At 42.8% G+C, this 27,205-nt stretch overlaps 1 protein-coding gene across 3 annotated transcripts in view; it reads left to right on the forward strand.

Annotated features, from left to right (window-relative positions):
* Positions 1-792: 792 nt before the first annotated feature.
* EDAR (ectodysplasin A receptor) overlaps positions 793-27,205 on the forward strand; it is a 73,358-nt gene continuing 46,945 nt past the window's right edge. For 2 of the 3 annotated variants that reach the window (XM_085053737.1, XM_085053744.1), the window contains exon 1: positions 1,209-1,331. In XM_085053737.1, the coding sequence (XP_084909863.1) occupies positions 1,263-1,331 (69 nt within the window). In that variant the 5' untranslated portion in view covers positions 1,209-1,262. Of the gene's footprint in view, positions 1,088-1,208; positions 1,332-27,205 lie in introns of those variants that run through there. The other variant, XM_085053752.1, reaches the window with a different exon arrangement.

The raw sequence follows: 27,205 nt of genomic DNA on the forward strand, positions 1-27,205 counted from the left end.
AAAAAAAAGGAGGTGTAGTGTTGATATGCTTCTCCTTTATGACCTCTGCTCTAACTGCTCTAAAACCATTTGCAGGTGTGCTGGGTATTTTGCATTTCATTTATTTCCATTTCAGCGATAAAAAAATGCTATCTGAGTAGGTTATTTCACATTTTCTGATTTTAAGGAACCCTGTCTTTGCAGAAATACTGACAATCCGCTTGTACAGAGCTAGCTGACAACCAGAATTTGCAACCTTTAGAAAGCACAAGAGTATAAGAATATTTCAATTTTGCTTGATAAGAAAAGAATCAGTAGTTCAGAAAGGCAGCTATGACATTTTTAGTTTGAAAAATATCTAAGATATTCTTTGGAATTTTCTAGAAGCAGCAGGGAGCTGTGTCTGCTCCTGGGGACCCCAGTGACTCTTGATGTCTCCCACGCTGTCCCGCCCTGGTAAGTGTCCTATGGGAAGTCCAGGGAGTCCTCAAAACTGTAATTAAAGAGTAGCAGACTAAGGCGGGCTTCAGAGGAGCCACCCCAAATTATCTGAAAATGAGCTGTTTCTGCAGAATAGTTTGATTTTGCCATACCAACATTCGCTAAATTGAACCAGTTCCGTCATCAAACTTCCCCCTAATTTCTTCTACTCCCAGGATCTCCCCAGAAGCACTCCCCTGGTGTGGCTCCCCTTCTCGCAGCCAAAGCAGATAAAACCTCCTGCTCAGCAGCAAAGCCCGAGCTCGGCGGTAGCGGCATGGATGCGGGACTCCTCCTCATCCTGCGGGGCTCCTCTAGGTGGGGCAGGCGAGTTTTCAGAGAGAGCGGAGCCCGCTCCGGAGCCCGCGGCTCTGCCCAGCTTCCCAGCGGAGAGCCACGGCAAGGAGACAGAAGTAGCGAGGGCGAGGAGAAGTTGCGAGGGGAGCGCGGGGCAGTGGGCTGAGGGCGTCTGGGCTCACCGGGACCCAGCTGGGGACATTCATGACAAGCTCTGCGGGCGGAGGAGACGCGCGCTGGCACCTGTGAGAGCCCGAGCGAGCGGGACCCGTGCCCGTGCCGCCGCAGCAGCCCTGCCCGGCGTGGGAGCCCCAGAGCCCGTCCGGACAAGGTAGGCTCCCGTCTGGGCAAGGTGGGCTCCCGTCTGGGCAAGGTGGGCTCCCGTCTCTCCCTGGGCAAGGTGGGCTCCCGTCTCTCCCTGGGCAAGGTGGGCTCCCGTCGAGCAGGTCGCCTGCCTCTCCCCAGAGCCAGCGTGCCTCTGGAACAGGATCCACTCTGCCGTGGGGATGTCACTGAGGGCTGTGGCTGGAAGTCATGCTGGGTTTAGGCTTCGTTTGAAAGAGATCTGCCATCCAGTGGGTTTCTCTGCTCCTGGCATAGGATTAAAGAACTGCTTTTCCCTGTGAATGCTAGAAAGTAGCTACGGTTCCTGGTAGTAACTTTGGTTAGAAGTTAAAGTTTCCTCTCGTAGAATGTGTTGTAGACTTTTTTATTGTTAGAAGTACTGATGTTCTGACTGGTTCCTAAACTCTAGAGGATCCAACAGGTTTTTTATTTCAGTATAAGTATCTGTTTCTTCAGAGGATAATGGAACTGCTCTTTCGGGTTTTGTTGTTAACTTTGCAAACTAATTTGTCTGTACTTTTTACTTTGTTACTATCCTTTTGAAATCCCAACCACCGCTGTAAAATATCACAGCGTTGGTAGTGTTGTGGCTGACTGCATACACATGTGAATACATGTTCCTAGCGTGCTGATTTTTATTTTCCCTGCTTCCACAGTCTCTCTGTCAAAGGGTACTGTGAGACTGAGGTCCAAAGAGGAAAGCAGGCTGCTGCCCACCCTGAGATGTACCTGGGCAGAGTGGCATTGCACGCCTGCTCCAAGCACGGGACTCTGTAGCCATATGGGGTGCCAAATTAGCTTTGAAATGCCCAGCTATGCCTGGGGGAGCAGAGAGCTCAGCCGGACTGCAGAACCTGCTCCAACAGTGAAGTGGCCTGTGTGAACCTTGCACAACTTACCAATGAAAGATTGTTATTGGTACTGAGCTGGGTGGTTTTAGCTGCTGCTGCCGTGGCTACAGCACTGATACTGTGTATTAGGAAACGTGCAGCCAGACACTGGTATGCCTAAGAGAAAAAGTGTTGTCATTTTTGCAAGAAGTGGAGCTTTACATATTGTATGAAGGGGCCATGGGTGGCACTTTGGATCTTTTCCCCATGGTGAGATCCTCATCAACAGTACAACAGTGCCAAGGAGCTTAGTGACCACCACCTCCTTGGGGTACCACCCCAAACCTCTCCACATGCCTCAAGGTACAAGGAGTTTTCACACCAAAGGCTGCTGTACATTCAAGCAGACAAGGCTGATAGCCGCTGCTGCCACTCCTCCACAGCAGAGGTGGGAGTTGATGTTGCATACTGCAGCTTCAAATGATGTCTTGAAATATTTTGGGCAAGTGGTGGAAATCTCTCACAGCTCTGTGAGAAAAATCGTGAGAGATCACAAATTCTAGAAGGAAATTATTGTGACTGTGCAAAGCAGGGTCAAACCCCATGGCTATTATCAGGATTATTCAGTTCTTTGTTCTTCTCTCTCAAAAATATCTAAATTATGCAAAGCAAAAAGGAAGAATGTTTGGGTATCCTCTATTGAAGAGTAATACTGATAAGAAATTAATTGTGAAATTAAAAAAGACAAGAACTGTCAAATAAAGGAAGTACACTCAGTAGCAGCAAGTCTGGCTCCACACCACTCAGTGAGAACAATTCCACCTTCAGGTAAGCTCCTGTGAACCCATTTTCACTGGAGATGATTGACAATGGTGAAACTGCTACCAGAGTTTATCCCAGCTCTTTTGGTTGGTAGGGCACAGCTTAGTTGTGTTCTGTTTGTAATAATGTAGTCTGACCACAAGAAAGAGCTCAGATGAGAATGTGCCCAGAAAAAGCCAGCAGGCTTTTTTTTTTTTTTTTTTAAGTACATAGATAGCTTTTGCAGAAAACCACTGGCATAAATAGGCTGATTTTTTCTCTATTGCAGCTAGATGGAAAACATGTGATGTTTTAATTTTTCACATAGGATCATGGGATGGTCATTTTCAAGGCAACATATTGAATTGTATGCCATGGAAATCCTCTCACTGAAAATGTTGAACTGAATGCAGTTTTACCATAGCGTTGTTAAGAATTCCTCTGAAAATGACTTTACATTAAACATTTCAACTTTATTTGTAAAGGTGACATTTCTTGAAGGACTGGAATATTTTAACATAGTCTAAAATTTCTAACTGAACCCATATAGCTGTGCTAGATAAATGGTCCAAGTCTCAGTTTTCGAGAAATAGCAGCATAAGCTTTTGAAGATTAGATTAATATTAAGATAATGGTTTTCTCATGTTGTCATCAGTGGAGGAATTCCCCTCTAATATCCTCAACAGAGCTGTTTCCTTTAACCATGCTAGGATGGAACTGGGTCTCAGATCATATCTATGCTGCTTCTCTTTTCAGGTAAAAGGTAGATAAATTGCAATGTGAGCTGCTGCCTATAGCAGAATAATCAGAGAAGTGCCAGCATGGCCCCACCCTACATGAGTCATTGGTGAGAAGCTGAGTGCAGATCATCAGCCTTTACACTCACTCATTTCTCCCTCTGGTTATTCTGAGAATAGGCTTTTACTGCCTTCTGGTGCCTTCCTGGCCCTCAAGACCCAGTATATATTTTATGATGCAATAGAAGGTAGCAGGTACCCCTTTTTCCCCAACACGTCCTGATGCAGCAGCTCTTGTTGGGGAAAGCCCTACTTTCCTAATATGTTGAAATATTGGCCAGTGGGTCAACAGGTCAGGGAGGTATTTGCAAAAACAGACACTTTCTTTCCATGTATATTCCAAGAAGGTAAGTCCCTGTAAAGAATTAGATATTACTGAACAAGGATTAATTGTGACATGTAAAACTGTCCGCCTAGGCAAGTATAATTGACCTGTGCCAATGGTCACTGTATGGACAAAACGTTTGACTATACGTTTCCCAGAAAACTAAGAACCTTCATACAGCGGAAGACTAGAACATACAAACATTATTTGGAGGCCAAGTAACTTGCTGTTCCTTTGTTTGATTTATCACTCATCCAATTCTGTTACAAATGGATGAGATTCTGGGCCCATGCAGTCAATGGCAGAACTCCCACAAGGGTGGTGTGCCCAGCTCTTGCTGGCTCTTTGGCAACATTCAGTGATCAAACACTGTTTTCTGAACCATATTAACTTTGCACGCATTTCTTCTGACTTGACGTAGATCAGCTTTTTCAGTTTCTTCCCACTGGGGAAATCAGAACAAAAGTAGAGAGGAAGTTATTTTCAAATTCAGAAGGAGTCCATTAGAAACAAAAGAATAAAAGATAAACAAAGACTACTTAAAAAGCATTATCTGCTATTGTCTTACGGAGAAGTTAAAGCTTTGCCAGTGGATTTTCAAATCTCTGCGGAGATGGAGTCAGGGCCACATCCTCCTGGTCTGACGCTAGTGAGTGCTAGTTTTGAAATGTCAGAAGTGTCATTCTGTGAAGTTAAGCCACAATGCTTCAACTGAATCACCCACCATGAATCTAGCAACAGGTTTTACATTGCTGTATTACCATAATGTCTGACCATCTGCAGTGCAAAATCAATAGCTAAGTCCCTGGTGGATTTCATAGAGTTTCTGGCATTTATTTTTTTCAGACTCTGTTCTGCAGAGCTGAGTTTTTTGATTTTTTTTTTTTTTTTAATTTGGTGCCTTAAATTCTTCCTGTTTCCTTTTTGGGAGGAGTTGGCTGGTAAGAGTTTATGTGGCAAAGGGGACTGCGAGAGCTGTGTCAGTTTTTTAGCAGAAAGACTTTTTGAGGAGGTTGATGTTGTCGCGTTCACTTTCCCACAAGGAACCTCTCCAGCAGTTGGTGGTATCTCAGCTGACGCTTGCCTCACTTGTTGTGCATAGGAAGCCAGGAGGGTCTCAATAACCCTACTATCAAGGGGCCTGCTCTAATAATAAAAAAGTGCAGAACATGCTGTGTTTTGAGAATGTTACTTTGATACAGTCAGTGGGTATTGGTGAACTGGGGAGAAAAAGCTGAAGAGTTTATAAGACTTAGTTTGACTATACTTGCAGCATCCTGAAATGGTGATGGAACTGGGACTCTTTTGATCTTAAAGGCTAAGATTAACCCAGTTGCTTACCCTTCAGCATCCAGCTCTTCTCAACCAATCTTCAATGAGATATTTTCTTCCCTTCTGGAGCCTGGCATAGAAAGATACATGAGTTCCAGTTTCTTGCTGTCTTTGTCTCTGCTGTGCAAGTGCTGATGAGTGCACATCCCCTGCAGATCATGTTATTGACCCTCTGGATCTTTGGGCTTTACAGCCAGGAAGGATATGGTGCTGCAAAACTTAGCTGCATTCAAGTCCATGCCAGCTCTCTGGTAAGAAGGAACCCTGGAAAGATTCACTCTTTTCCCCACCTCCCCTGGAGGCTGTGTTGTATATGAAGTCTAGGCTTTATCCTCTGTACAGCAGTGTAACAGGCTGGGACCAAAGCAGAAACATATGGCCAAATAACAAGAGAGCTTTAATTCTGACAGTGCATCCATCTCTTTCTTTGGATATATCACAAACAAAAACTACTGAAGTGACAGTTAAGCAGCATACAATTATTTGCAGATTGTCAGAATTTTACATTTCATTTGAAGCAAGAGCCGTTTTAATAGTTCAGGATTAGATATTTGTAATTATCCAGGCGAGAAGGATGCATTCCTGTGACGTGCTCCTTTTTTTTTTTTTTTTTTTTTTTTGCAACTGTATACACACTCCACTGCTTGGGAGAAGGACCAGGGAGGGAAAGAGGTCTGTACAGTAATAGCTGGTAAATTGAGTCTTTCTAGAACTTGGCTTCTGTCACTGAAAAGAAGAAGACTAAAAGACCCTGTGCATCAAATCACACATCTTGGAAGAGAAACACTGGGACTACAAAAATATGAGGAACAGATGATATCAAAGGCTAAAATAGGCAGAGTCTGTTAAAATACCTGGTGCTGGTTTATAGCCTGCTCTAGTTAGGAGCTATGAAACAGACGGCATCCTCAAACATAGGACTTAGATTTGCCTCTCATAACAAAGCAAAACTTGAAACTACCATCCTTAAGTGACATTTCTCTTCCTAATGGAGTCAACAAAAAACGAAAAGGCTGGGGACATATTCTCTTTTTGTCACTTGGGATTTTGCCATTTCTTCTCTCCGTGGGTAGCTGGTGACAATGTGTCCCCCAAGTTAGACGCATTTCTATTCACAAAAATAGGAAAGAATGATCTGTGGGCTGCCACCCATCCAGTGGCCCGTGACAGGGGGGCAAGCAAAGCAGCAGCACCTTCAACTGGCCACCCCCTTTCTTTCTGAGTGTTTACCACCTGCACAGCAGGCATGGCTCAATGGCTTGTGGCTCACCTCCAAGCCAGGGAGTTTATGGGCTGGTGGAGCCGCATAAGCTGAGGCTGGCGTGAAGTCTGGCGGTCTGAAGCTGGTTTCATGAAGCATCCCGTTTTACCAGCTGCAGGAGGGTAATAATTTCCAAGAGAGGGACAGAGCACACAGCTGAGGGCAGTAACTATCTCAGCTGTCACCATTTATTCCATCACCCAGTCTGAGTGTCAACACCCTCCAAGAGAGACAAAAGTAAAACCGAGTATCCAGGCATTGTGGGGCACAGATTTATTTCATTAAATTCAAATACTTCCCCGTGATGACTCTTGTTTCTTTAAATTTTCCATACAGAAAAAGCATGTGCTAATATATTGCCAGTTGGAGGGGTATATTTTTCTGTGCATGTGTAGAACTAGTTGATTTCTTTGGGATATAAAATACAAAGGAAAAAGCCATTATTCTTGTCTTGCTCTCAATTTTCAAAAATTGCCAGTTCTCATAAGCAGACCAAAACAGATAACAGATGGCACTGGCTAACAACAAGGAAACCTAGATGCAAATATTGTATGGTATATGAAGAATGTCTCTGATGTGGCAGGGTTATGTTTTCTAGCATGGTTTCTAACCAGTTGTGAGAAAAATACAGCACCAACACTTTGTGGTATTTAATTGGATGTGAAAGGTGCAAATAATCCAGCTGGTGACCAAATGATAAAATTGGTAATAAATAAATAAAAAAAACCCTGATAAAATGAATATACAGAAGCTCAGTATACTTCACAGTAAGATCAACAGGAGACTCTCCAGTCATGTCAGCAGAAATCCAACCTGCCTCTCCATTTCTGATTTTCACCCGAGATGCCCATATACACAGGCTACACTACAAAAGAGAAATAAAGGGTGCTTATCTGTGAATGCTTTACTGGCCCGAGTGATCAGTCAGTGGTTTTCAGAGACATCAAAGTCAGGCACCCCACAGAGTCTCTCAGAGAAAGCAGCAGGTCAGCCCCACAGGTGCCCTGCATCCCTGCTCCCCCAAACCTGGCTATCTTCACTATGAACCAGGAGCCACAGCTGGGCTGAACTACAAGAGTTCATCCAGTGCAATGCAGGTCTCCCAGTGCTTGCAAAAGGTTGTTTCTAATTTAGCTTTGGTGGAAGTCAGACTAAACAAACAAGTGGGTATCTCTGCTGCACATATCTGTGCATGGGGAAATACCAGGAGCAACTTTGAGGAGGCAGTGAGTGGTGCCCTTGGGGATACAGCACACGAGAGAGGCACGTCCACATGTAGATGAGACATCTGGTTGCAGTTTGATGAGTGTACATATTTTCCACTCACTCCTGCCCACAATGCCACCTTTACCTCTGCTTTTAAACTGCAGCCTCCAGAGCAGGGAAAGGCAGCACAGGTTACATGAAACTAAAATCCCACCAACTTCTCTTTCCAACCAAGCGCGAAACTCTTCTTGTAGCAAATGAGTATTGGATCCATACTGTAGAATGAATAGTAGGGGGCTGAGCAGCTGGAAAGTTGAGGTCTAATGTCTTGGTTGGGTGAGATTACAATTAAATGCCTTTTTCCTGCAGAAATGGGTGCTTTCCAAATCTCCAGTGTAATACAGAACACTTGCTTCTTGTGCTGCAGAGCTCTAAGATATCAGACCTTCTATGTATGACAGCAGACAGACAAATGCACTCAAAATGACAGAGCAATTTCTCATATTTACTCTCTTTACCTGTGCCCCCAGTGCCTGTAGTGCCAGATCCACAGCAGTGAGTACAGTCTTACCTTGTTGGTAGAAGGATGTGGTTAAATGCTCCCTGATTTGTTTTTTTTTCTACTAGAAAATGAGTATGTTGATGTGCTGCCAGTCAAATACTGACAGAAATTTGAGAGAGCTTGGAAGTTCACTTGTTCATTGATGATCCACTCTTAAGTTGTATGCCTTATTAAGTTACTTTGCTGGTAAAATACCTTTTTCCTATCCCTTCATCCATATAACACTGAATCTATGCCTATAGAGAGCATCAGAGCATCAAGAGTTTTCTTCATCATATGTATAAAATTTAATTTTTCTCAGAAGTGCTTCTTAATACTCTTTTTGCGTTCAAGTAAAGCTGTCATTGAGTTCACTGAGGTTTGCCCACACAAGGGTGAAAGGCTCTGTCTCCTTGAGAATACAAAAGGCATTTTCTAGTAATTTGTCTGCTAAGGTGACATTTCCTTATTATAGCACTGAAAACAGGAACTTCACTGTCTTCTAACAGAAATGACTTTACATATTTTATGAAACTGAGCCAAAGGCACTGCTCTTGTCAGCTGGAGTTGGTGGCTGTTTGGTTCATCTGGACATGAGAATTATCTACTTCCCCTTCCTCTTTTTTTGTTTTTGTTAATGAAGGCTTTATGCCTGACTAAAATACATAGCTGTATTTTTCCCTTCAGGTCATGTTATCGGAAGCTTTGAGTTGGGGGTGGGAGTAAAAAAGTTCACTTACTAAGTAAGATTAAAGAAATTAAAGGCTAAGGCTCATATTTAATTTTCCCTTGTAGATGTAATTTTTCATGCAGTGACAGCATCAGAACCTTTTCAAGTTTTATAGCTATTTCACATTTGGCAGAAACAACAGGAAACCATCTGTAGCAAAGCAGGATTGTTGTAAGCATAATATTCAGTAATGAAAAAAAAAGATTAAAAGAAAACACTGTTATCTTTATGTGATAGCTTTGAAGGTGCAAAGAGCAGGATGCTTGCATTTGCTACTAACTTCATAAAAATTTTCTAGATGAGTCAACTATGGAAAAAAAATTATTTCAGCAGAAGGAATAAATCCAATAAGAAATTTGACTTTTGGTTTCTTGTTGAGATTTCCATGATGACTGTAAAGATGCTTGTGGTGACTAGGCTGTATATGCCTGTTTTCTGTAAATCATAACTCAAAGTGGTGGACTATATAAGCACACACACAACTTCAAATAGACACATTGTCCCACAAAAGGCTAGTAAGCTGCTCGTGTTCTTAAGCTTTAACTCTGTGCCTGAAAGCCTTTGCTAGACCAGGGAAATAAAAATAAACTGTGGAGATTTAGATGGCTTGTATTGTCCTCTGTTCACATATGATTAGATGTGTTTGTTCTTGCATTGTTGTGTTTTCTGTGCTGGAGACTTCCAGACTGAAAGTGTACACTCATCACTTGCAGGTGAAAAATACTTTTTGCTGAAGCTTAATTGTTAATTGGGGTGTGACATCCCAAGGCTGCAGTTTCAGGAGTGCTCATGGTAGCCACTGAATACCTCTGAAGACCATGGTCAGTCCTGTAAAGTTGTTACATTGCAAATATCCTTGTGAGAATGTCTGTTTAAGAAAGGGAAAGAACCAATTTTTCAGGTGTGTTCTGAAATTTAGCCTGGGCTAAACATGTCTGTAATTTCTTTGTCACTGACAGTGTTTCACATTTTAATCATCAGACCTAGTTTTAAGATAGCATTTCACTGTGCAAAAGTCAAAATGTGTCAGGGAACTGCAATATCTTCTTGTTACTAATGTCTTAAATTATAGCTAGACACCCTGTTTTTCCAGTTTTCAAGGCAAGTTATGAAGGCTTTTTTTTTTTTTTTAGTGCTGAGCTGATGAGACATTAAAGGTTTCTTTTTCAAATAGTTTGGCTGTTGGGTTGCTCCTTTCACTCACACCTGCCCCTTGACTTAGAAATCTCCGCCTCTTCTGCATCAAACACTGAATTTACATAGGCACAAAGAACGTGTGGAAGGCCAACAGCTCGCACCGTCATTAAGATGGGAATGCAAGAAGAACAAAGCAGCACAATGGTAAGAGAAATCTAACAATACTCTGCCTTTCTGCGAGTCTGACTAACCAGGGCTTTCCCACAGGAGGGAACGGTGCTGAGGACACCGCAGGATTAGCAGATGCGTGTAGGGCTGCTGGCAGTGACTAAGCCTGCAACAGCGAGTGAGTCGAAGTTCTAGACATGAGTCAGGTTTTGAACTTGTTGTGGTTTGTAGCGGCTCAAAAGGCTTTGTACGGCATCACTGTAAGAGTCTGCGACTGCGAAGTGATGGGCTTACAGCTGGGAGAGCCACTGGCTGCTTTGGAAGGGAGTGCTTGCTTTCAACAAAACTTTGTAGTTGAGCTCAACATCCACAGCACAGCCTTGGCATTGTTTTAATGCCTTTACCAAAGTGTTCTGGCTTATTAATGCAGTAAGATCTTGCTAATTAGACAAGCCTCCCTGGAGAAATTTAGAGATGCTCATAAAGAGCATCATAAAGTTATTAAAATATATGTGACAAAAATAAGACAAAAGCAGTGGAGTGATACATGCATTTAGCAGCTAAAGTAAGAAATTCTTTCCCTTTGTGCATGGCTTTTTTTCTGGAATTCTAAAACACAGAAGCAAAGAAAATGAGAGGAAAGCGTGATGTCTGGATTTGTTTTGTTTCTTCAGAACTTTCTGTACATGCCTTTTAAAACAAATATAGCATAAAGACTTGAGTGGAAAGACTTGAGATGCTCCCTCAGTCCTGATGTCGTGGGTGGTTTTGCTATTTATTTGAACAATTTTAACAATCTGGTGTTGTATTTTTATCTGCTGTTGCCTATGCCTGTGACGGAGATGGACTAAAACTTACAGAAAAGGTGTAATTGCTGCACCGGCTGTCCAAACTGTATTGGCTTAATCAAAATGAGTGAAAGACATCTGCTTTTCCCCTTGCAAAGCCAAGTGCAAAGATAGTGCTAACAGCTCAAGTCTTCCAGAAATACATGCAGAAGTAAAGCTGCTGTCTGGGGTATTTTCCCTACTGTTACTAATTCTAGATGGATTAATTTAACAAGGGTGCCCAAAGACCTTTGCTTCACTTCACAGGCATGTCTGCTTTTGCAGAACAGATGCAAACTCGTAAACAATTCTGCTTAACTCTGCAATATTTTTCATCTGGAGTTTTCACCCTTTTTTGTATATATATATATATGTTGCTTTCCTTAGAGGAACAATTAGTGCTGGGTGTGTTAAAAGTGTGCAGAATAACAGTCACTCTCTGAGCCTTTGATTTGGGAGCACTCTGAGCTGAGAAGCAGATACTTCCTATTAGATCATCTTCAAGGACTTAATCCCAAGGAGGAACTTGGGATGCCTAGCAAACAAGTCACTTCACATGCTAAGTCTAAAACTTAGATACTAAGAAATCTTGCTTGCCTCCTCTTCACCGCAGAGGTACCTACATACCTTAACACCCACGTTTGCATCCAGTGAGTTCCTTGCATGCCTGAACGTGTGCTTCTGGACACGCTTTACCTGGCTTGGCCTGTGCTGGATGAACAGATCCACATGCCACATGCTAAGTCCTCCCTCTGAGAATGGTCACACTGTTCCATGCTCAGGGAGCTCATCTAGGAGATCTGGGCTCAATGTGTTTCTCAACCTGGGGAGACTTTAGCTGTTTCACTCACAGCAGTGTTCCCAGCCCCAGCTTTTGCATTCCAAAAGAGGTGTCTGTCTGTCCATCCCTCTTGTGTGTTAACTGTTATATTTTCTTTGGCATAGGTGACAATTTGGAGAGCAAAAGAAAAATAATACTGCCACATGGTGGCTAGGGTGTTCTTACACACTTGCCAAAGTGTATGGAGATCTAGGTTCTGGGTAATATTCAATATAAGATATTTAAATTTAGCTCAGAGTAAGAACTGCAGCCCAGTTTCCAAACCCTGTCCCAGGTGGTGACCCAGTCACTAGATTTGGGAGTCATGCGTCTGAGTGAAAAAGAGACAAAACTGAGTCTGAGTGAAAAAGAGACAAAAACTGTCTCATGCAAAGCAGAAGAGCTGCAAGAGGAGGGAGCTGGACAATCCTGAGAGAGCCTGTGCAGCCACGCTGCCTGGCCAGAGGCCATGAACAGCTCCCTCTCCATGGAGCCCACCCAGACTGCCCCAAGCCACTTAGAGGGAAGATTTCCAAAATTGTGTTCAGACAGAGGAGGATGCTGGAAGGTGGAGATGTTTGACCTTGTGTTGTCCCATAGATGATGGGATTATTAAATGCAAAGATGTGAGGCAGTGGTAGGAGGTGTTCCATAGGGCTGGATTTTGGGGGGAGTCTGGAGGACTGTATGGCAAAGCCTTGTCAGGTTTCTAAGCCTGGCCAGGGTCATGGCCAAGGCATTTTGAAGATCTCTGTTTCAAGGTGTCTCTTCCCAGACTCTGGCTGTAGCAAGGATGCTGCCACTGTCTGTGCCTGCCGTGGAGGGCTGAGTCCATAGAGTCAACTGGTCCTGTTGTTAATCTGGCCTGATCCCCAGTGAAGCAGGAAACTTTCCTAGAAACAGACATTAGTCCAGGCTAGTTAAAGTAAAAAATGGCTAAGAGGCAAGCAGCTCCAGGAACAATAGCACGGATGAAGGATGATTTCTGATGGATCTGTGTCTTGTGGCCCATAGCTAGCTCCAGCTGAAGCTCTTCCTGCTGGGATGTTTGCAAAGACCTTGCTGCCATGTGCATTTGTCTGTGGCTCACAGGGCACCCTTGTCACATGCTGTAGTGCACCATGAAACCTCTGGGGTCTCCTGGGGAAAGGGGCTGGGGGTGCACAATTAAGCTGTGGAAGTGTGTGGGAAATTGCATTGTGGCCACACAAGCACCATTTGCTTTGGAGTCCACTTCAAAATTGGGAAAATACACCCAGTTTAAAAAAACCAAAACCACAAAGTAGCCCTCCTGCAAATATCCAATAACCCCATGGCTTTGGCACTCTCTTGAGATGCAGGTGTTGGAAATTCAGCTCCCTGTTCCAAATTAAACAGAGGGAGTATTTGATGTTGTCCCGTTTTACTCGAAGTGTGTCATACACCTGCTGTAATAAATTGATCTGTGGAAACCATATACTCCTCTGAAATGTGCTAGCCATACCTATAAGCAAACCTTTAATCCTTACTAAAGGTGTAGCAATACCTTTTAATTGGTTAAAGAGCAATTATTCGGAGGGCAAGCAGAGAGCACAGCAGCGATTCAGGAGAAAGATGTTGCAGGGCAAACTTCAGTGAAGGGGTAACAGGTAGTATGAATGTGGTAATAGGTGGTATGAAGGAATGTGGTCATCTTAGGTTTGTATTTCCAGGTTTTGAGTGGCTTTGAAGTTTAAATGCTCTACAGTAACTACAACATTTTCTGAACACTGACCATTTGTATTGTAAACTAATTGTTTTTTGGTTGGGAAACTGTTAACTAAGCTAATACACCTTTCTGTTAGGAAGCACACTGACTTCAGCTGTTGATGCCCCTTTGGGAGTGGGAACAGCACAATTTGATCTCTACATGTTTTAAAGAGTGAAGTTACTCTCTTTTGGAGAAGTTTGCTTTATTGGGCACATAAATCAGGGAGAACCATTTTGTAGCTCTGTATACAGCTTTGACTTCTTCCTACAAGAAGAATACATGTGTGAGAGATAAACAGGACCTCAGGGATTCAGGTGAGGAGCTTTATATATGTAACAGTCTGGGCAAGAAAAATGTACAGAACTGATTCCTTGCAGACAGGCAAACTTAGTCATTGTTTCCTCAAGGCTTTAAACTTACGTCATCATGAGGTGCTAAGAGATGGGGCGGTCTCATGGCTTTTCTTTTTTACCTTTTTTTTTTTAAACAGATTTGTATATCCAGTATGTCATGACATGACAACAAAGATGAAAGGGTTTTAATTGACATATAATGTATGTGGGTTTGGGTCACTTTTAATCACATGTGAATAGTGCAGAAGAAAAATAACAAACACAGCTTATTAGTAACAAAGAAAAATGCTACCCTTTCTGCTGCACACTTGTGGGCTGAGATTTGACATAATTAAGCTCAATATAAAAATAACTCATCTGTCAATACCATCATTTATCATGAAAGGATGAGCTCTCTGTAATGCATGGTTTGAATTAACTGTCGCTCGCTGTCAAAGTGACTGAGATGCTGTGTACACATTTGGCACTTATGTGCATGCAGGAGTTTTTGTAGCTGTCTTCTTTGGAGACAGAGCCAAGGGAGCCAAAGAAAACAGACTCTGAAAGCAACCTGAGCACACATGTGAACACAAGCACTTGCTATGCACCGAAAGCTTTGTCCTTTGAACAAGTTTCCTGTTTGCCTTTTTTGGAGAAGAATTAGCTTTCGTTGTACGCCGTTTTAAAGCTCTTCACTTTAACGTGCCCTCAGGTCCCTGCAAGGTGACACTTTAGACAAGCTGTAAAAGAAATGTAGTTTCTCAGCTGCTGTTGTGCACTTGATAGTTTTATCTTCCAGAAATTATGTTTCTATAACCCTTTATTTATTTCAAGCAAATGGTCATGGAAATAAGTAATTTTCTATTACAGGCTTTTGCTATAGAATACATTGCTACCACTACGATTTTTGTACTGCTTACAACAGGGCAACACATTTAGTCAGACTAAGACATCTTCTAAGAGCTGCCCCAGACCAGGGCCTGGGGGGACACCGAGGGATCCTGAATCAGGCAGTCTGTCCTCAACTCCTGGAGAGAAAGAGGTGTGCCAGGAGGCAGGAAGGGGATCTTCTCACAGCCCTCTCGAGCCATAAACGTGCCTGTTGCTGTATTTCAATTTGCAAGATGATCTTGACATTGACCACCCCTTTGCAGGCAGAGGCTGATGACACAGGGTGTCACATTGCCCTGGTGGCAATGGGCCCCAAGCAGGTGAGAGTGAGTTGCCCAGGATTTCTGTCCACGTGGGATTATTCTGGTGCAAAGGCAGCATGTGGCCATCTTCTTTCCATGGGCAAGTTGAATGGCTGTGGAGAACAGGTGCACAAAGGGAGCAGGTAGAACAGAGGGTCAGGATTGCAGTGAACATGAGGGCTGTAGGAAAGGATGCTCGAATCCTGTTTGGGCTCCCAGGTGTAGGAAGAGCAGCAGGGCCATGAGCAGTGGCTGTGGGAACAGCACAGGGTGTGGGCAGGGGGAAGGGGCATCTGCTGCTTTCCAATGAGGCTCTGCTCGAGCTGGAGTGTGTGAGGAATGGCAGCCAGAGGAGTCACACAGCATTCAAAAGGAGTCAGTGGCACCATAGAGCATTTGCAGTGAGGAAGAAACTGAGTTAATAGGAGGCAAAGGACTGAATGGGTACAAAACCAGTAAATGACTGGAGGACAGGGAGAATGATGTCATCTCTCTGGGGTTGGAGAAGGAATTGCTGGTGAATCCAGGGCATTTGCTGTCTGATTAATTGCTGGTGCTCACATTCTTGAATAACATAATGAGCACCAAACTTCGAAGTTCCATTTTCAGAACAGTAAAATTATTTGATCAGAAACACAAAGGAGGAAGAACATACAAACAAAATTTCACAGGTTGCAGAAAAACTATCTTGAGCCTAAAACGTCTGTGAATTTACCATGTAGCCCTGCATATATATGTACATGTAACTTATAAATAAGTATTCACATTTTGCATTAGCTCAGAAGTAATTTTAAAAGTTCCAATGATTACCAGTATACAGAGAAGTTCCCTGGAGCCTTCTTAGCATGTTATGGCAGTAACAGCTGTTCAACACCAGCAAAAATGCACAGTGTGTACAACTACTGAATACATTTATACTCTGGCCAAGTAGTTAATCACAAATAATTATGTGAACAATCTCAGTTAATGCACAAGCTTGTTATCCACATTCATATTTTCATCTTCTGATGGTCTATTATCACTGTTCATTGCAATTTGTTTTGGGAGATGCTGAAGATCCTTTTGGGAAAGGAAGAACTCAATGATTCTATGTGGTTGTGGACTTTGCAGTGCTGGGTTAATAGTTGGACTTGATGATCTTAAAGCTCTTTTTCAACCTAAACGGTTCTACGATACTATGCTTAGGCCAGAAGGCCCTGATAGTGCCTATAACTGCTTCTTGAAAGTTCTGTTATTTTAGGCAGGCAGGCAGCAATGAAGCAGCTGCTTAGAGCCACGTATTTCTGTTTCCCACTCCTGTGGCTTCTTGTGATAGCAGTCTGAACTGGCCTTGCTTATTCTTGGTTTTTGGGAGGTTTTGTGTGCTTTCTGTTTTTTTGTTTTGTTTTGCTTTGCTTTGTCTTGTTTTGGTTTTTTTGTTTTTTGGGTTTTTTTCGCAAAGCTGTGCACAGTTTATTGCATTTGACTTGAGGTTCAAGCAGCATTCTATAGCGCTGTCAAGAACTGAAATGTCAGGATGAAATACTGAATGCTATTTCCTCAGATGCTTGGCGTCACAAATTATGGAGCCTCCAGGCTAAGTGTCCACAACATATTCCCGTGATTGCTGTGGCAGAGCCATGCTCCATTTTTCAATACGTTGGTCACGGGATGATGAAACTGATTTCTCTGAGAATCTTTTGCTGGCACCAGATAGAAGACATCATCCCACAAAGCAAAAAACAAAACAAAACTACAAAACAGCCCACAGAAAAAAAAATTTGAAATTATAAATGGGAAGTTTTTCAGTTGCAAAAAATGGAACAGGATACCTGTGGCCAAGCTGAGATTGATGCTACAGCTTCACATGCAGTTGTGTCAGTTCAGTGCTAGTGTGGATGTTTCTCGTCCCACCCAAGTGGGCAAATGTTGGATGTGTTGTTCAAGCTCTCTTCCCACCCTCCCTTTTGCCCTATTTTAAATCTGCTGCAAAATTAACCTGCTTTATTCAGATATGTAACGGCATGAGGCTTATGTGCTAGCTAGGACATGCAAGTACCTGGAGTCCTAGAAATGTTCATAATTTGCATTCTTAATGAAACATAATTTAAAATCCTAAATATAGAAAGTGCTCTATAACTGAAATGGAATAAACCAGCTCCTTTTTCTCAGATCTCAAACATCCCTGTCAGCCCAGATGTTTTTGAAGAAGCCCTATAAAGCTCTGAGTCTGAGCTGCTTGACAAAGGACAATCAGAAAACCAAATAGAGATCTTTCTGGTGGGTTAAATCCTGATGGGTGCTGCCCAAGAGCAGGTCAAATCTGGATGCTAGAACAGGCCTTAGGGACCTTAGTTTTTTTGCTAATCCCATGTTGCTGTCTGGGCTCAGGAACCTAGAAAGGCATTATGAGATGCTTCAGAAGAGCAGGTTTTCCTCACTTCAAAGTTTTACATTAACCACCTATGCTGTCATTTTTTCTGCCTTACTTCTCTATCAGTGTAATTTCAGAATATCTCCTCAGAACCATTTTTGAATGCCCTGGATTAATGGAGCATTATTCCAAATGCCATGGTGATTCTTCACCCTGGGAAATGCTCCTCAGATGGTTCTGCACCACGAATTGCATCCTTACACCCCAACTTTCATTGGGCCTTTGAGCAACAGTTTGATACAGGCAATAAGTATCTCTGCCGATTGCTAGGTGTTATTCTCTCTTTATGACCAACATTTTCTGCCTGCATCACTTCAAAGCCTTCAATAATTAGCTCAACTCCTGCTAATGCTAGAGTTTCAGCAGCCTGAGCTCTAGGACGTTCAGCTGTGTTTCTCTACGTCCTGACACTGTCTTGAGCACACTCCCCTGTCTCTCCTATTGTTTGCTTCACGTATCTCAATGTTCTATGGCTTTGCCTCCCATCAGAGAGATTCAGTGTAAAATTAAGTCCTTACTACCAAGGGTTTTCGTCCAGAGGAATTTAAGAAGCTGAGTGAGAGTGCCAACCACAGCTTACTTAGGGACAGGATCCTAAAATGAGGAAATCAGGCTTGCCTCAGAAAATATGGGAATGACACGAACTGATGGCACAGTCCTTCTCATCATCTCCCATCAAGTCAAAAGGCTCCTTTCAGTCCTTCACCAGCAGCCAGAGAGGTAACCGCTTCCCTGGCAGTGGGGGTGGCTTAAGGATCCTCCCTGATGCCTGGTTCCACAGCCTGGCTGCCAGAGGCAAGGAGAGGCTGGGCCAAAACACAGGTGCCCACACAGGCAGCCAGACCCATTTCATCCTTGCACCCCACGCCGCAGGCTGGCGGCTGTCGCTGGCTTCTTCCCTGGGCGCACCCTTGCACACTCCTGCTTGCCCGTCTCTCTTTTCCTCCACCCACTACCTGCATCAGAGGTTTGATCCCCCCTCCCCGTACGCCCCCCCCCCCCTTTTTTTTTTCACCTCAAAGTGATAGCAATTCCTGGTGCATTTATCTTAGATGATGTGGTCGTTGTAAGATGAAGTACCTGCAGCAGCCAGTCTGCGGTTGATTTGAATGCAGGCGAGTCTCAACAATGAGCTTAAAGAAGGGTGTCAGGTATAAATCTTGTCTTCAAACAGCCAGGGTGCATTCCAGACTTCAGAGACACCTCTTTGTGTGGAAGGGTGGTTGGGTTTTTTTGCCTTCTTTTTCTTTTTCTTGGACCTGGAATAGGATGAAAGTGGCGGGGTGTGTGCGTTCGTTTAGGCTGATAATGAGAGTGGGGCTCACGGGCATGGTAATTTGGCAGCCTCTTCACTTCCTGTAACAGTTTTTAAAAAAAAAAAATCAGTCAAGGGCTGCTTAAAGACAAACATTTTTTGTTTAACTACTGGTGGCTCATTTTCTGAACACCCATGCAATTAATCTTATTTGTGTTAAAGAGGCAGGCTGCTTTTTGTAAGGTTTTCTGAGCTATAATTAATGAAGATCAAAAATGTTACAGAGACATAATATTTAACTTTTCATAGGTGCAACTGCACAACATCTGCAGCAATTAGAGAAGCAAAAGAAAAAGACATTGTGTTGGGGTTTTTTCCCTTCAAAGTGTCTTTGTTAAGCCTCTTCAGTGTTCTAGCTGGGAACGTAATTTTTGGTGAGGAAACTAATCGATACTAAAACCACAGCTTTTTTTAAAATTGCATTTATTGTTAAACACATGGTTCAAAAATATTATCAGCTATGTTGGACTTGTGAGAACTGAGCCCATGAAGTTAAGCGTAGAGCTACCTGTCCTGCACCTTGAAGGATCAAGAGTGTTTACTGCTCTTGTAGTAGTTTTCAAGCAAATGCGCGAGTGTGTTGAAACTTCAAAAGCATCACAGCAGTTTCATGACTTTACGCGTAAAAAATCCTGGATGTTTTGCCACTAGGAATTCTGTAACACAGATTATCTTTTAGCTGTGCTGCTTAAAACATAATTAGTTTGTAATAAGTAGTAGCTTATTTATCTCTGGATGATTAAATGAAGAACTCTGGAATGCATCACTTGAAGACATATGACAAGAAACATGCATAGTTCTACCTTGGCACTAGCTGCCTCCCACTCTACCAACCTTTCAGCAGCTCTAGCAAAAAGAAAATCTGATTTTCACTGGCTTGAAATCAAAATGTGGATGGCTCCAAGTGTGTCACTTGGATTAACAAGGCAAAGGCAAGCTTTGCCTTTACAACAGATACAAAACTTCCTCATGCCAGGAATCGCCTGTTTCATATGCATGTGGCATTTTGCTAGCACTTTGTTAGATTTAAAAAAAAAAAAAAGCCGCAGCTACATCATTCCTATTAGTATCTGAACTCTTCTGGCATTGCTAAAGCAAAATCATCTCTGTCATCTGTGTGATCTGCAATAGGTCTGATCTCAAACATTGTTTGAAGAACAAGCTATCCTGGTGTGATCCCAAAACCAAGAGAGGCACCATCTGATGTGTATTAAACTACAATAAGAATGAAAGAAGAATTAATCTTTGTCCTTTCCTTGTGGATGCAAGTGTCACATGAAAGGTGACACATGAAGAAGTTAGAGCCCATGGATTTCCACCACGCCATAGCGGTACCATGGAAAGTGCTATGTGATGACAAGTCCCTCCATCTCCAGTAACAAAAAATTGTGCATCTAGAAACCTGGAGGCAACTATGAGCAAGGGATCAGGGCAGTACTGAGCACCCTGCTGCTGTGTCCCAGCAGCCTTCACCCCAGCTACTCCTTCCCAAAGAGGAGCAGCCTGGTGCCCTTGTGTCTGGGGGTCGTTGTGTTCAACCCCATGCTTGATGTCTGAAGATGGATAGGTTTGGTTTGAAGAAATGTTTGCAAAATTGAATCATGGAAAGTTGCACATGCAGATTACATCACATTTATTTCTGTTTACTTTGTGACTCATAACTTTCTGAATTATATGCAAGCAAAAAAGGCTAAGAAACTCTTGTATTTAAATGTAAAGTTCTCTGTCATATACAAGAGACATCTGGTCTCCAAAACTAACCCCTCTCAAGGTCAAAGTTCAGGCAGAGCCAGTGGTTTGAACGAGAGTGCTGGGCTGTGTACAGAGGATGACTGTAGCAGAGTGGCTTGGAGGTACCAGGAGAATTAACAGCAACATGCTGCTTCAGTCCCAGCAAAACCAGGCACAAGAAAATGTCTACAGTTTCAGCTTTTTTTACTTAATTACAAAACTGTTATACATTAAAAAAAAAATGCACACTTCCAGGACCAAAATCTGTATGTTCTTTGAATGATATCCAGGTTTTTACGTTTTAACTGAGGTGAACCCCTCCCACAGTCCCCCTGGTTACTCATCTTTCCAAGCACTCTTTCATCTCTTATCTTTCAGACTGTAAGATCTCTGAGAAAGAGACAGTCTTTATTTGTGTACTGTACAGTACCCGCATATTTAGCACTAAGCTCAAATGTTTACCTACACTGTAAAATAGTTGCCAAACAGTGTGGTTTAAGAGCGTGTCAAGGGTATTAATTTCTAACAATTAAGAAGGGAGTGAGAAACAGTGTGAACAAACTGTAGTTTCTGTTCAAAACAAAGTGATAGAACATGGAACTCCCTGAAGTTTTCAATGAGAGAGCCCCAAATGCAGTGTTGGTCAGTACACAGCTGAGGTTGTCTGTGCAATGACATTTCTGTGCCTTAGCTTCTTTCTGCCTCATGCTACTTGCACGATAATCACAGCCATCATCATGAAAAAGTTTTGATAATGATGTTCTCTGGAGGAGCTGGAGAGCTCTGGGATACTACAGTCTCTGTACTCTTAACAGACTCTGTTTGCTCAGGGAAATGAGGTGTTTTGGGGTTTTTCCTTGCCTCTTCAGCCTGTCCCCTTTTATCCAATGGATCTACTGTGTGAGGCCCCAGATTTTTGATCCTGCCCTCAAAATGCAGGCTTGCTTCAAAGTCAGAGGAGCAGTGCCTTTGATGACTTTTATTTATATAACCATATAGCCCCTGCACATATATGTTCAATTTATAGGTAAAAACACAGCTGGTTTAACTCTGTATGGCACTTTTTCACATGATGTGATTCTTTTTTCTGGTGACCTGCAAGAGTATGAAGTAAGTCAGAAAAATAGTATTTTCCCCCTCAGTTCATGCATAAATAAATAATTAAGTGGGCACCAGCCACTGAAAGTTTATATCTGTTCTCTTCCCCTGACTACCATCATAACCTGAAATCAGAAAATCACTCTGCATCTTGCTTTTATGTGGTCTCAAAGATGAGATCTTTTAGTGTTGATTTTTTTCTGCCTGTGATTTTAAATGAGTAAAAGATCCTCTGAAGAGCTGCATTCGTTTGCCTGCCTATGTGTGGCTATTGCCATTTAGGCTGTGCTATGTAAGATGAGCTTGGCAGGTCTGATATAAGACCTTGAGGGGATTTGCTGCCTTTTGCAGTGGCACACTGGGGTCAGGCAGAGCCCACAGGACATCTCAGGTGCCACCACCCACCTGTATGAGGGCAGCTGTGTTGAGCCATTTTTGAGTCCAGCAACAAGAAGAATTGCTTAGTTAACAGCTCCAGAAAGCTCCTGATCCACTCCCTGATCTTCAAACAACTTCCTTTTCCCCAAGAACATCATACGTTTCTTCTTCCTTGCCCTCATGGGTGTTCCCAGCTATCCAAGTAAATACAGTTTTACATTTGCCACTGCATATAGTGAATTCCTACCCTGAATGTAAATACAATTGCTTTGCAACACCCTAGTAGGGTTTCAAAATTATGTAGGTACTTTATTATCACAAATATGAACTGACTGTTAACTCCTAACAAACTTCTATGAAAATCACAGAACAGAGCATAAAAAATTGGCTGCAGGATAAGATCAAAGTAGAGGTTTCTTGAGTTTGAGCTCCAATAACATTGAATGTCCAAAAAGTGAGATCACTCAATTTTTTTTAAATTTTGAATTTCCTATGCCTTGTGCAAATTGCCCTCATGTTTCCAAAGATGCCTGGAACAAGATCAGGCCTTGACATTACTGAACGTGTGATTTGAGGTATACTTCAACATATAAAATTGCTAGATAAAGAAATTACACCTATCTAGTAACATAAACTGCTTTTTTCAAGCCTGACCTATTGCAGTGTCTAGAGATTTACACTAGCACTTTGTCCAAACCTCCAACTTAGTGATATCATGGAAAAGAAGGTCATCTGGAATTTCAGAAAAACTGTACCTCTTCTTCAACTCAAAATTCACTTCTCTCTAGACCCATTTCTTTATTGAAGACACCTGACAAAGTGAACTTAAAGTGTGTCTACATCTGAGGCAGGTCACAGATTTGTTTCCTAAAGTGGTAGTAGCCTGGTGACAATCAATTTACAACATTGCTTGTGAGGAGTAATCACATTTAAAAGTCTAGCAGAGAACTACCCCTCCTGCATTCCTTCATGTCCTTGATCCTAGATTTTTGGTACTTTATGCCCATAAATTTTATGCTCACAACTTTGTGCCCATTACACTGAATCCATGGAAAGCAAAATTTGAGTGTGTGATGGCATTGATCTGCAGTAATGGAGTGCTTGTAGAATACACTGTTTGCTTTACCTTGCACACAGTGCTAGAAGGTATAACACGAGATCTGCCTTGAAACAGAATTCCTGGTGCTGCTGAGCCTTGGACAGCTTGTCTTCTGGGCAATCACCATCAGAAGTCAGAGTGGAGCTTTCCACTCGGAATTCAACTCTTCTTCTAAATATAAGTTTGGGCCAGTTGGTAGTTCAGAGGAAGCTCTGTGAGGGATGAAAGTCTAGCAGATCTAGGACTGTCTGTATGTTGCTCTCAGTGCCTTAAATGTGTCAGGATGAGGACTGGTCTTCTCAGCCCAGTGTCCACCACCAGAGTTCTCCAGGCCACTTTTGCAGAGGGGTTTGCATTAATGTTAATAAAGGTTACACACAGAAAGGAGTCTTTTCAGCCAGTCTTTTGTTCACATACACACATTCAAACCCTGCTAACACTGTTTCTAAGCAACTTAAACAATTTACAAATTCAGTTCTAATTCAGAAAGAGTTTTAGACATGAAGACTGGGAAACGGCTTTGGAAAATACAAAACACTTCAAATGTAAGATTTGCTAAGTGAAACAGTTTACATGTTTATACTACTTGATAAAATTGCTTATTTATTTTAAGGAGAGCAAAAATCTTACCCAAAACTGTAGGGAAACAACACTGGCCAGGTCTTCTTTGTCCAAAGGCTGAGGAAAGGAGTGCTTGGCTCAGGGGCTTCTCATCCTTCCTAACTGGAAAGCTGCTATCTTTGCTCACCCCAAAGCAAAAAGAAGGCAAGAGAGCAGCTCAAATCCTACCACCATGGCTTTAGGACCTAGACTGTACCAATCCCTGTACAGTGTTCAGTACACTGTACAGTGTTCATAGTGTGAGACACAGGGAGACCAGACCCCTGAGAGCACTGAAGTGCCCACAGGGTGTCCCTGCTGAAAAGCCCAGCAAAGGTGCACCAGGGAAGGTCTCCCACCCCCTGAGCTGCCTGTGCTGGGAAGGAGGGTGAACTCCAGAGTGTTCCCTACCTGCTCTCTGGCATTTCTGTGTAGGGTGCTTGGGGGGAAAATATGGGCTTCCTCAGGATCACTGCTCAGTGCCATAATGGATGGCTAATTATAGGTCTTGCAGTGAAAGACGCAGCCCCACAGAGATCCTAAGCTCCTAGACTTTAAGTAGAGACATTATTTCTGGGATATTATTCCCACAGGCCAAAATACAATTACAGTGTTGGTTTACATTTCCTTGGAAAAAAAAAGTTAAATGAGCAAAGTGTACAGTTTTAAATTAATCCTCTTATCAAAGACTCACTTAGACACAGTTTCTTCCTCCTTGTAATGTCAGTGATATCTGGGCAAGTCTGTGGTTTGAATCTTTGCACAGCACAGGGTAAAGGGCCTAAGCAGGTACAGAGTGGCAGGCTTGGCCCTTCAAGGGTGGGAACTTTCTTTGAAATCATAAGGAAACCTGATCCTGGATAGCAAACGGACAAAGAAAGAAACCCTTTTTTATGCAGTTCTCCTCCAAAACAGCCAAGAGAAATTAATGTTGTTCCCTCTATGCATAGGAGAACAAGTTCTCAAAGCAAGTCAGGGGTTTACTTCATTCATATTGGGAGCCTAGAAATATGGTTAGTTGCACCTGGTCACTCTAAGATGAGATATTGGAGTACAACTCTGCATGCATCCTAATAATTGCCAAGAAAAATGTTCCCACAAGTTTTCTATAGCTGACCTCTCCCCAAAAGATAAACCATATGAGGAGAAGATTGGGAAAAATGAGCTCTGATTTTCAAGTAGGTGAGAAACCATTTTGCCCTCTCTAAAGTGCCACTTTCTTGAGCAAAGTGACAGAAAGATGGATGTAGTTTGAAAGTCTGGAGCTGTCATGGAAGTGGCCTTTGCTACGGAGCACATGCTTCTGACTTGAAAATAAAAATGGGCAGAGTTTGACAGAATTAGGAGTGTCTTGCCTGTGTCTTGGGAAGAGGCAGTGGAAGAGAGAAAGAGCTTACCTATCAGAACTGAGGATGTGCATGTCTGCCTGGGATAAATTCATTGTCAGGGCACTGTTTCGAGAGTCAGTGAAGTGCAGAAACCCAAAGTTTATACATGTCCAACATTTTGTGCTGTACTACTGAGAAAGCATGCAGTGGGATGGTGAAAAGTCATTAAAAATAAGGAAGATAACAGATAGGCCATATTTTTCAGTCTTATTCATACAATTACTTCAATCCCAAAATACACAAAAGGATTTTACAAAAGGATATACAAATTGTATGTAATGGCTTGTTCACAGCAGCATACCACTGACTTTGTGACACACACAGTAGAAAACATAGGACTGTGTTGTTCTCAGCAATACTTTCCATTTCCGTTTAGAGTGTGTGTGTTTGGAGCATGTGACCAGAGGGGTAATGTTCTAGGTTTAACAAAAATGAGCTCTGGAGTGTGCTTCATAGAGGTGGCTCAGAGATTTTATCCAGGAAGAGCAGTGGGGCTCTGATTGCATGGCCACTCTGCAGAGAGTGGGGTAGTCCTTTTTGGCCTACACTCCCGAGGCTCAAGCTTGACAACATTCCCTTTCCCAAGCTCAAACACGGTTTAAATGGGATGCCTGTTTTCTGATCCTAAACAGCACCGCCAGCAGTTTGATACTTCAAAGACCATGCTAGGCTGCTGGCTGGGTGCCAGTCCTCTGAAGGGAGGGTGCCCACATCACTTGGCACAGCAGCTGGTGTTTCTCTTTTTCTCATCTTCAGTCACCAGTGCCAAACCTGACCCTTTGGTGAAGCCCAGGATCTCACCTAAGGCTGTGCCCACTGACCACAGGCCACACTTACAATAGCCTTTGCAAATATGAGTAATTGTCTCTGAGACGTACAGCAGCCTGGGGAGTAGCTCAATCTCTCGCAGAGAAAATATGTTCCCTGAGATGCAGGTATATGGGAACAAACAAGAGAGGAGGTGGGCACTTTAATTACAAACCCAGATAGTCTGTAGCAGAAGTATCCCAACCTCCTCTGAACACATTTAAGGGATGAAAGTGAGTGATTCATGTGTAAAAGAGGCACCAGTCATCACTGAATATCCCAGTCTAGAGTAAGCTGAGTATTGTTTTTAAAGCCTGTTGCTTTCCCAAGATGTCAATTTGCATGACAGGATGCTCGCTGTACTGCCCGAATAGTCTGTCAAATCTATCACAGTGACAAGGAAATACTGTGCTCTCCTCCTTTCCTCTGAAATTCCTTGAATACCTGATGCCAGCAGTTCAGCTGATAATGCAAAGAGGGATGAAAGCAGACGGCCTTGTTTAGAAGAAGTGACTTTTCAAATGGGCTTTGACAGGCTCCCTTCATCTTTCTGTAACATGGATTTCAATGCAAGCAACAGACTACAAGAAACCCTTTGGTGCAGCAAAGGCTACAGCACTTCTCGTATTTTCGGTAATTGTGAGCTGTTACTTGATTGTTAATGTACTAGTGATTATTCCATTACTTGGAATAGATAGAGTGTTTTATTTCAGTCTCGGAGCTCAGATTAGGCTATTTTCAAGATACTTTTCAAGTTTCTGATCAAGCTGCTAAGTACAGGTTTATGTTGGGGTAGTTCTCTGGGGCTTACAGTGGTATTGTTTTGATAGGGAAATTATATGACTACTTCCTTTGAGCTCAGTGAACTCCCACCAGTTTCATCTACATGATCCTCTTTTATTAACTCTGTCAACTGCCATACAGAATGCGCTCTTTGTGTCTCATGGCTCAAATCCAGATGCCGCCAGCATCACTGAGAACTTCAGTGCAGACTTCAGGGGGGTTTCACCTGCACAGCTGTGCCTGATGCTTCACCTCAGGGAGGAAGCAGTCTCGTTCATCCGCAACTGCCAGGTTGTACTTTTGAAGCAGGGTTGTTCAGACAACCCACGTCCTCTCAAGTGTCTCAGCCCCTCCTAGTCTAGGGATTGTGGTCTCTATCCCTCACAGGTCTGGAATCAGACACTTCAGTATACTCCCTACCCCACCAGATGGAAGTGTGCCATCATACAGGGAAAATGGGACT

This window comes from Lichenostomus cassidix, chromosome 1, assembly GCF_008360975.1.
Source record: "Lichenostomus cassidix isolate B80296 chromosome 1, HeHo_3.0, whole genome shotgun sequence".
In the NCBI taxonomy this organism is placed as follows: domain Eukaryota; kingdom Metazoa; phylum Chordata; class Aves; order Passeriformes; family Meliphagidae; genus Lichenostomus; species Lichenostomus cassidix.